We start from the raw sequence: 11,459 nt of genomic DNA on the forward strand, positions 1-11,459 counted from the left end.
CATCATGTTGTTGATGATTAGACCACCTAAAAAACACATGGCAACAATATATCTGAATATGGAAACTATTGTTTATGTATATTTATAGCTATATAAACATATTTTTTAAACAGTCATTCATCTTCATGAACAGCTTAGGTTTCTTGATACAGCATTTTACTCAGTTTCCTTTGCAACTTTAAAGGGAAGATTTCACAGTGTTTAGAGCCCTAGATGACTTGTCCTGAAATTCCTTGCTGTAGGGAGCCATGCTAATGGCACATTATGGACTTCTAAATGGAATAATATATCTACAGAAGAAAGAGTGATGATATTCGTACCATAAATCTGAAGAGAGCTTGGAAAGGCCCAGTGGTGCCTAGGATTTATCAATGGGGCAGATGGAAAGTTCGAGGGGGCCTTTGGCTGAAGCCACAAGGTAGTGCCAAGGGGAAACACTTCTGTTCATACCATTGTTTGCCACTGAAAATCCAGCTGATATTAGTGTCATCTCATCCAGGAATAGTGGCCAGCTTGCTATTTTTAAATTTGCTACCAATAATACACCTGTTGCTCAACACTTAATACCTGGTGCCTTCACTAATCAGATTCAGACACTTTCCAGAAGCCTCACCTCTCAATGGCTGCTGATAGCCAGCCTTTAATGGAAAAATCTTATGTTAGCCTCCCCAGCATTGCAGTGTAGAACACAAAGTCCTCACTTCATTTTGTGGACATGGCCAGTCTACACTCAGTATAACAGGGAGTTCACTCAGCGTGCCCGATGTGATGGATGCTGGCCCACAAAGCTCTGCATATGCATCCGTGGGAGGTTTTGCCATCTTGTGCAGAGATTCAGAGCATATTGAAAAAGAGGAATAGGTGGTGCCTGAAAAGGCATGGACAGGAGAAGGCATTTCAGGGAGGACGGTCTCACCCTTCCAGCTCCAGAATTTCCTCCTACTCAGCTTGAGGTTGTCTGATGTTGGTCTGAAGAACAGGTACTGTCAGGGCCTACTCATCAGTTCCCTACTGAAGATCAAAGGACTCAGCTTGCTACTGAGGATGATTCTAAAGCTCCTCTGCTTAATGGGTAGAAACTACCACAGAGGGGCCTTCAGTTTTACCCCAGATGCACTTACTTACTAGTGCTGAAATATACTGAAGAAAGATAAACCCCAGTTTCTTACCAAAACAACACCAAGTTAGCTTTCTTAAACATCAGTACCAGGACCCTCGAGATGTGGTCTGCAGGGTGCTGCTTCATGCCAGAGGAGAATGTGTTGGTGTGGCCACTGGATTCTCTGCTAGTTCAAGGAAAAACAGTCAAAGTGGAGACTGTTTGCCATAGGTTAAACACAGCTTGAGAGCACTGTCACAGTTTGTATAAAGAGTGAGACATAGCATATCAAGAAAGGACTTAGGAGTGAGCAGGATGGAGATCCCTTCTCCCCCACATTGGAAATCTCACCTTCTGCCACCTACAGTCCTGCTAACTATGAGAGCTGTCCAAAAATGCAATGGTCTATATAGGCAGATGGTGAGTTCCTTAAGAGTAGAGCTAAATGATTATCAGATAGGGATGTTATAGAAGCAGTTAATACTACAAGTGGACTTCTGAAGTTTTATTTAGTTATTCTACACCTTACCCACCCTTCCTACCTTTCTTCCATCTATAGGAGAGAAAAAAAAAAGGTCGAGAGTCTGATGGCCAGTGTCAGAGGCCATGCCCTACAAGAGGTTTATGTGTGGTGGCAAGTGGGTGGGAGATAATGTCCTAGGTCTCAGAGAGACTAAAAATGAGAAATGAGAAAAAAAAACAGCATTTCTTTTTCCCCCCCACTTAATAGTATTTTATTTTTTCTAATTACATGTAAAGATAGTTTTCAGCATTCACTTTTATAAGATTTTGAGTTCCAAATTTTTTCCTCCCTCCCCTCCCCTCTCTGCAAGACAGCAAGCAATCTGATATAGGCTATACATGTACAATCATATTAAACATATTTCCATATTGGTCATGTTGCAAAAGAAGAACCAGAACAAAAGGGAAAAACTATGAGAAAGAAAAAAAAATAGTATGCATCGATCTGCATTCGGGCTCCATAATTCTTTCTCTGGATATGGATGGCATTTTCCATCATGAGCCTTTTGTAATTGTCTTAGATAATTGTATTGCTGAGAAGAGCTAAGTCTGCCAAAGTCGATCATCTTACAGTGTTACTTTTACTGTTTACAGTGTTCTCCTGGTTCTTCTCACTTCACTCTGCATCAGTTCATATAAGTCTTTCGAGGTTTTTCTGAAATCTGCCTGCTCATCATTTCATTTCATCATTCATATGCCACAACTTGTTTATCCATTCCCCAATTAATGGACATCCCCTCAAATTCTAATTCTTTGCAACCCCAAAAAGAGCTACTATAAATATTTTTGTACATGTGGGTCCTTTTCCATTGTTTATGATCTGTTTGGGATACAGACCTAGTAGTGGTATTGCTGGATCAAAGGGTATGCAGAGAAAAACCAGCATGTCTAATTAGAGAATTGATTTCTTTGTACCATTTAGATCACTATAGAAGAGCATTAGGTAAATTGTGTGAAATTTTGCTCCAGCTTTGAAGTGAATTTTTTAAAAACACATATATATTTTATATCCAAAATATTTTAGTTCAAGGTAAGCAAGCAATTATGCAAATATTAAAGACTTTCTTCTCTTTCTATACACAGCCACGTGCAGTGTATTGTAAGGATGTTTTGGATATTGAGCAGTTCTCAACGGTAAAAGGAGTGAACCTGGATACTACAGATGATGATTTCTATTCCAAATTTGTTACAGGTTGTGTCTCCATCCCCTGGCAGAATGAGGTACTGTACCCTTAATTAGGTCAGTTTAATAGCTATCAATGAAGGGAAAATGTTAGTTTATCTTAAAGTTTCTTTTATCCAACTCATATCACCAGAGGGGTAGGGGCAGGAGGTATACCAAATCTGTAACCATGAGAGTGCCGCAGTTAGCAATTGACTAGAAACATGAAAGCTTCATTTACTCTAGTTTATATAAATTGGAGCAGATGGTGGCCATCTGTTTGCTTAGCTCAGGATGATGGAGAATTGCCCACAGAACCTGTAGCCTCTCTAAGGCTTATTTCTACAGTGAAGACCAGGAATCCATGTGATATCATTGTCTTCTTCGTGGGTATATGTGTTCTCTGTTTGAAAGTGCACCATTATTGGTGAGACGGAGAGAGAGAGAGAGATTTGTATCTAGGTAAATAATTTAATGTATTTGTGAGGAAACAGTATAATCTTTTATTAATGTTTTTCAAATGATTCCAGAGAGATTCTACACCAACCTTATCTGTATTGGTAAATACATTTTTATTTTATTTATACAGTTAAGGAAATGCTCATTGTGAAACTATAGAAAATAGGAAATGACAGAGGAAGAAATTTGAAGGAAGTACTTCAATTCCACAAATATTTATTAAGGATATACTATATGCAAAGAGCTATGCCAAGTTCTTTGGGACAAGCTCTCTATATCTTCCTTAATTATAATTAATTAATGAGAAACATTAATGGGAAATACAGTCATTAAATAAGACAGCAGCTATGCTTTGGGAGGCAGCAAGGGTTTAAATGTGGCTGTGATACTTAGTAGCTGTGTGATTTTGGATAAGTCACTTAAGCTCCCTGACCTTAGTTTCCATATGTATAAAATGAGGATAAACTAGATGACCCATCATTTCTTTGATGAAATCTATGATCGTGTGATTCTTTTTTTGCTTTTTGGTGAGGCAGTCAGGGTTAAGCGACTTGCCCAGGTTAACATAGCTAGTAAGTGTCAAGTGTCTGAGGCCAGATTTGAACTCAGGTCCTCCTGACTCCAAGGCCAGAGCTCTGTCCACTGCGCCACCTAGCTGCCCTTGATTATGTGATTCTTACAGAGCTTTCAGTCAGTTAGAGGGGAATGCTTACATATATACCAGTAACTGTAATGCAAAATAGAATGGAATATAAATCCACAAGAGAGGTACTGTTAGTTCCCCTTCAGTGAAGATTGTTTCCATTTGGGAGAATCAGGAAGAGGTGGTGTTTGTTGTGGTCTTTAAGGGTGGGGTAAGAGTTCAGCCAGCTGTCAAGATGAAGGAAGAGGCTATTTCAGGAATAGAGACTAGTCTGAACAGAGACCTCAAAGTGTGACATTGTGGAATGCATATAAGGGACAGTGAGAAATCTGTTTTGACTAGAGCAGGGATCAGCAACCTTTTTTAAGGGAAAACAAGTTCTGAGCTTTCATAGCTTTAAATTGTACTAAGACTTCTGGTACACTTCTTTTTTTCAATAAATACATTAATACAATAGAGGAAGCATGCATGGCATAGTGAATAGAGAACCTGCCTCAGAGTCTGGAAGACTTGGGTTTAAGTCTTGCTTCTGATGTGTACTATTGTTATTGTACTATTAGTACGCTTAAGTCTGTGGCAGGTCATGTAATGTCTTGGTGGCCCAGCTTCTCTCTAGGACTATGAACGAGCAGCAAAGCACTTGAAGATCTATATTGGTAGAAGGTGGTTCCTCACCAGGAGTATCCAATACCAATGAAATTATAGGCTTGATCCAAAAAAAAAAAAAAGGTCTAGAAAGACATAATGATTTGTTTCTGGAAGGGTCCATGTTAGAAAGAACAAGTGTGGTTTAGAACAAGTGGTGAGAAGACCCTTAAGAGTTGCCATAGCCTTCTTTCATTTACACATCATTATGGTGTTTCTCATCAATTAATTATAATTAAAGAAGGTAGAGAGAGCTTGTCCCTAAGAGCAGTAGTGTCAAACTCAAATAGAAACCAGGATCACTAATTCACACATAAGGATCCCTTGAGGCAGCGTATTGTTGTCATTTTTTATTGTATTCATATTTATTTTGATTTCTCAATTTCATTTTAATCTGGTTCAGCTGTAAATCAGAGTTGCCTGCATGTTTGACACTTCAGCCTAAGAGAATAAGGATGGGACAAGAATGAAAGGAGGAGGGAATCATAGCCAGAGAATATCATGGGAATTACTGAATAGAGACAACCGCTGCAGGCAGGAGGCTGAAGTAGGCACTCTAATTTGAGGGTGGGGAGTGGGAGTGTTCTGTAATTTATTTTAAATTAATGCTAAATTATAAATTGGACTATTCCACTTAGTTCTGTGTGAAGAGAGAGCAGGGCTTGAGAGTAAGCCTTAGTTTATTTTTCACATCATTTCTTAAGGCATTTGAAGATTAACTAGATTGATAAGCACATAGATTCAGATTTATTTGATAATTTTGGATAAGAGAACTATAGGTTACATACCCTTTGGTTGAGTGTAACCAGTGGAAGGGAGTATTAATAGAAATAGTTGGAAAGGTTTGATCAGGGCAGGTGGTAGTGAACCTTAAATGTCAAACCAGGAAGTTTGAATGTTACTCATTGTGCATTAAGGAATTATTGAAGAGTGTTGGTTGGAGTGACCTGATTACATCTGTGCCTAATAAAAATTAATTAAGTAGTGAGACAAAGGATGGATTGGGACAGAGAGACCAGTTAAGAAGCAATTTGGATGGTTCAAGTGGAGAGTAACAAGAACCTCACGAGAGTGGGCCCAGTATTTAGTTAAGAGTGCCAGAATCTTAGTGGCTGGGGGATTTATGTCTACAAAACTAATTTTTGCTTTGTGGTTTATCATGATTATTTTTTTCTGTTACGTCTCTTTTGGATACAGATGATTGAAACGGAGTGTTTCAAAGACATCAATGCATATGAAAATGACAAACTGACATCAGATCTAGATGTTAATAAGCATACTCCAAGACCAAAGAGAGGCTTCTTCCATAGACTCTTCAGAAGAGGGGTAAAAATCTTCTCCTGGGATATTTTTCTTTAAGTGTTAAAACCAAAAATGTATCTTACTAAGGATTTGGAAATAGTGGTTATTTTTCTTTGAACTTTTAAAAAAATATACCCTTTATAATAAAATCAAAGTTCAAACCTCATTTTAATAAATAATCAGTACTATGCCAAGTTGAAGTCTGCAGTTACGATTTGCATAAAGACTGTAGACTAACACTGTATTATAATTAGACATTGCATAATAGTTAAGGGTTACTGACATCCTACCTAAAATGTTCTTACCCTATAGAAGGAAAACTAAAGCAGAAATCATTAAATATACAATTATTTTTAAAAATAAGTTGTTTGTTTTTTTAATTACTCATTTTTGTAATACCTACAAATTATCTAACATTTAAAATTGCTGAAGGGCTGTATTATTGGACCCCTTAAGTCACTTCTACAAGAAAGATTTTTTTGAAAACAAGAAATTATTGATTGTCATGTGTAAGACAGAATTTCTGTTGTTGTATTGAATTTAGAAATTGTCTTTTCCAAGTGAAGGTTTTTCTCTTTGGACCAATGTAAAATATTTTGTTTTAATAACTTTGGATTCATTGTTTCATCAGTGTAGACTCTTTATTCACAATGTGATTTTTAAACATGCCCTTCTGTAAACCTGAAAATCCATCCAATGTGTTAGAGGCCTGGTCCTCATTATATATTATGAATACCAGTGTAGAACTGATAAACTATTTTTATTATCTATTATATTTAAATTTGACTCACAAACTTCATTGTAGAAAGAAACCAAAGGTCATTATTAATACTATAATCAACATAAGGATAAAAACAAAGTACTTGGTCCTAGGAATTTTTATGAACTTTATTTTTCCATGATTAAAATTGCTACATGCTTGAATACCAAATTATATTTACCAGGAGAAATTATTATTCATAATCTGCTGTTTGATCTGGTATGCTCCTAACATGAAGTATTTTTCAAAGTTTAAATTAGACTATTTTAATAAGTATAGCATTTCCATATCTCACGCATGAAGAACTGAATGTTTAAAAAAATGTTACTATTGTTAAAAAAAAAAATCTACACCAAAATGTAATTGTTGTATATTGATTTTAACCAATCAAATGTGTAAGTTTGGCTAACCTGTAAAAGTAAATGGAATTAAAAAACATGTAATGAAACTGAGCCTTTTCTGTTGTGAATGGCTTATTTTATATACCTGCTCATTGTGCAGGGAATAATGGACAAAGTCATGTAAACTAAGAGAAAATTAGTTTTTTCATCTTAAAATTGTAAAGATGAAAATTGTCTCAACCTGAAGCCATATTGGAAAATTGCTCAGTGTGCGTTAGAATTTAGGTTCTAGTTAGTTGGCATTGAAACATTAATTAAAACAGCCGATCTGCTTTTTTTTTTTTTGCAGGTCTGTTTTAAATCAGGTTATAGCGATGATGAAGAAGTGCCAACAAGACTTTAAACCACTGTATAGCAGCCACGAAGCCAAAGGCAAAGAATGAGTAAATTCTGAATATTTTATTGTATCTGTGAACTGTAATAAAAATTTTATTATAAATTTTAAAACATTCTGTATGAGCTTACAGATTTTGTACATTTGTACTTAAATTATGTTCAGATGTATATTTTCACTAAAGCTGTATTGAAGAAAAAGCCATAAAATACCATTTTGGTGTAATACATTCATTGTTATGTATTCCAATACGTATATAGATACAGCCGTGTCTGAGCACATGTGAGGTATGTGTATGTTGACTGAAATGACTTGGGAAATGAGTACAAATATGCATTTGGTGTGAGGATCAACTTAAATCACAAGTTATTATTTATGATTGCTCAGAATCTTTATTGAGCTTATATGCAATAGCAGGAAATGGCATTAACTTCCTAGATTTGTGCTAACCTCTAGGACATGGGGAAAAGATTCACTATCCCTCTTCTCAGGGTGCATTCAAAAGTACAAAAAAAAATCACTTTATAGTTATAGGGGGAGCCATGAATGTTGTATAGTATCTTTTTTTTATTAATGTAGTACAGTTCTTTCAGAGGTTTGTTTTTATTCCTTCAGCTATGCTGTTGTGAATTCACGTATACATCTGCCCAGATAGGTATAGTATTTCTATTGCCTTTCTTATACCATATATTTTACCTTCATAATGTTGATATTTGTGTGGCTGGTTGTGGCTTTCTGCTGGACTATATTTATCTACTTATTGAAAGATTGTGTGGTTTCCTGTGACTCTGGAGTCGCAGCCTTGGCAACCATTAAGAAGGTGCTAACCAAGTGCTGAACTATTCAAAAATTTGTTTTATTAAAGTAGCATTGTGGGTACTTTGGTTCCTCAGTCTGTTTGCAGCCTCAAAACCAGATTGGCAGCTGGATATAAAGTTCTTAACCATGTAAAGACTTGCTTTTATATTTCATAAGTAAAAAAAAAACCCAAGTGACGGGAGAGAGAATCCCAAAACAGTAGTTCTGAAAAGGTATGTTATAGCAGCCTGTATGGAAACCAAAATTACCACTGTAAACGTAAAATAAACATCATATAAAGGTGCTCCAGCTTGCTACAACACTCACTTTACTAATAAGAAGCTCAGCTTTTCATAAATTAATACTGCAGAAAGATAAGTGATACCCAAATTAATGATATAATTGGGATAAAACTTGAAAGACTACTGTGCCAGGAAGACTTTTCATAGAATTTTTTTTTATATTTTATTTTTTCCCAATTTCATGTAAAAACAATTTTAGCATTCTTTTTTCAAATTTTGAGTTCTAAATGCTCTCCTTTTCTCCTTCCCCTATTCCCTCACTGAGAGAGCAAAAAGTGTAATACAGGTGATACGTGTGCAGTCATGCAAAACATTTTTCTGTATTAGTTATACTGTGAAAGAAAACACAAACCAAAAATTAAAAATTAAAAAATTAAAGAAAGTTTTAAAAGGTATGATTCATCCTGCATTCAGACTCCATCAGTTCTTTCTTTGGACTTGGATAGCATTTTTCATCAGAAGTCCTTTGGAACTGTCTTATATCATTGTATTGCTAAGAATAGCTATGTCGTTCACAATTGATCATCATACAATATTGCTGTTACTGTGTACACTGTTCTCCTGGTCCTGCTCACTTCACTTTGTATCAGTTCATATAAGTCTTTACTTATTTTTCTGAGAGCATTTTGCTTGTTATTTCTTATAGCATAATAGTATTCCATTACAATCATATACAGCTTGTTCATCCATTCCCCAATTGATGAGCATCCTATCAATTTCAAATTCTTTGCCACTGCACAAAGAGCTGCTGTAAATATTTTTGTACAAATAGATCCCTTCCCTTTTTGGTTTTATCTCTTTGGAATACAAACCTAGCAGTAGCATTGTTGGGTCAAAGGGTATGCACAGCTTTATAGCCCTTTGGGCATAGTTCCAAATTGCTCTCCTGAATGGTTGAATCAGTTTACAACTTGACCAACAGTACATTAGTGTTTCAATTTTCTCACGTTCCCTCCAACATTGTTCGTTTTCCTTTTCTGTCGTATTAGCCAATCTTATAGGTGTGTTTTAATTTGTATTTCTCTAATTAGTAGTGATGGGTGTGTATATATATATATATGTGTGTGTATATATATATATATGTGTATATATATATATATATATAAATGACTATAGATAGCTTTTATCATTTCATCTGAAAACTGCCTATTCATATCCTGTGGCCATTTGTCAATTGGGAAATGACTTGTATTCTTATAAATCTGACTCAGTTTTCTATATATTTGAGAAATAAGGCCTTTATCAGAGAAACTTGGTATACATTTTTTTCACAGTTGTGATTACTTATGTATTTTCCTCCATCTTATTTTCCCTCGTTTATCCTACTCTTTTCACCCTGTTCATTCTCAAAAATGTTTTGCTTCCTACTGCTGCCTCCCCTAATCCTCCCTCTCTTCTATCAGCCCCTCACGCCTTCTTTTATCCCTTTCCCCTACTACTTTCCTATAGGGTAAGGTAGATTTCTATACCCAACTGAGTGTGTATGTTATTCCCTCTTTGGCTGAATTCCAGTGAGAGGAAGGTTCAAGTCCTCCCCCGATCTCCCATTATATTCAGCTCATACCCACGCCCTCTGTCTATGTATATTCCTTCTCACTGCCCTATTAATGAGAAAGTTCTTAGGAGTTACAAATATCATCTTTCCATGTAGGAATTTAAACAGTTTAACCTTACTGAATCCCTTATGATTTCTCTTTCCTTTTTATGTTTTTATACTTCTCTTGAGACTTGTATTTGAAAGTCAACTTTTCTATTCAGCTCGGGTCTTTTCATCAGGAATACTTAAAAGTCCTATTTCATTAAATGAACATTTTCCCCACTGAAGACTGAATACTCAGTTATACTGGGTAGGTGATTCTTGGTTGTAATCCTATCATTTTCCAAGGCCTCTGATCCTTTAATGTAGAAGCTACTAAATCTTATGTTATCCTCACTGTAGCTCCACAATTATCTGAATTGTTTCTTTCTGGCTGCTTGCAATATTTCCTTATTGGGAGCTCAAGTTCTGGAATTTGGCTATAATATTCCTGGGAGTTTTCATTTTGGGATCTCAGGAAGTGATTGAATGCTTCTGATTTCTCTTTTATCCTCTGAATCTATGATATTGGGGTAGTTTTCCTTGCTAATTCTTGAAATATGATGTCTTAGGGTCAGCTCGGTGATGCAGTGGATAGAGCACCGGCCCTGAAGTCAGGAGGACCTGAGTTAAAATCAAGCCTCAGATCAAACACTTGACACTTAATAGCTGTGTGACCCTGGGCAAGTCACTTAACCCCAATTGCCTAAAAAGAGAAAAAGAAAAGAAATATGATGTCTTGGCTCTTTTTTTGATTATGGTTTTCAGGTAGTCCAATAATTCTCAGATGATCTCACCTCAATCTGTTTTCCAGATCAGTTTTTCCAATGAGATATTTTCTTCTATTTTTTCATTCTTTTGATTATGTTTTATTTTATGTCTTATGGGGCCTTTAGCTTCCACTTGCCCGATTCTAATTTTTAAGGAATTATTTTCTTCAGCAAGCTTTTGTACCTCCTTTTCCATTTGGCCAATTCTGCTTTTTAAGGAGTTCTTCTCTTCAGTGGATTTTTGTGCCTCTTTTGCCATTTGGATTATTGTGCTTTTTAAGGTGTTATTTTGTTCAATGGTTTGAGTTTTTTTTTTTTTTCTGTGCCTCCTTTACCAAGCTGTTGATTTTTTTTTCCATGTTTTGTTTTGTTTTGTTTTGCTTAGGCAGTTGGGGTTAAGTGACTTGCCCAGGGTCACACAGCTAGTTAGTGTCAAGTGTTTGGCCTGAGGCCATATTTGAACTCAGGTTCTCCTGACTTCAGGGCCCATGCTGTGTCCATAGCACCTAGCTGCCCCAAGCTGTTGATTCTTTTCGCATGATTTTCTTGCTTCAATCTAACTTCTTTTCTTAATTTTTCCTCTACTTCTCTGATTTGATTTTTAAAAATCCTTTTTGTGCTCTTCTAGGAAGTCTTTTTTAGGTCTAAGACCAATTCACATTTTTCTTTGAGGTTTTGAATGTAGA

At 36.0% G+C, this 11,459-nt stretch overlaps 1 protein-coding gene across 2 annotated transcripts in view; it reads left to right on the plus strand.

Moving 5' to 3' along the window:
* The window catches only part of GRK4 (G protein-coupled receptor kinase 4), a 134,051-nt gene extending 125,709 nt beyond the window's left edge, over window positions 1-8,342 (plus strand). For both annotated transcript variants that reach the window (XM_027836183.1, XM_027836184.1), the window contains exons 14-16: window positions 2,705-2,842; window positions 5,728-5,856; window positions 7,283-8,342. In XM_027836183.1, coding sequence (XP_027691984.1) covers window positions 2,705-2,842; window positions 5,728-5,856; window positions 7,283-7,336 — 321 coding nt within the window. In that variant the 3' untranslated portion in view covers window positions 7,337-8,342. The remainder of the gene's footprint in view (window positions 1-2,704; window positions 2,843-5,727; window positions 5,857-7,282) is intronic.
* Window positions 8,343-11,459: the final 3,117 nt, after the last annotated feature.

This window comes from Vombatus ursinus, unplaced genomic scaffold, assembly GCF_900497805.2.
Source record: "Vombatus ursinus unplaced genomic scaffold, bare-nosed wombat genome assembly UNPS02014818.1, whole genome shotgun sequence".
Lineage (NCBI taxonomy): Eukaryota > Metazoa > Chordata > Mammalia > Diprotodontia > Vombatidae > Vombatus > Vombatus ursinus.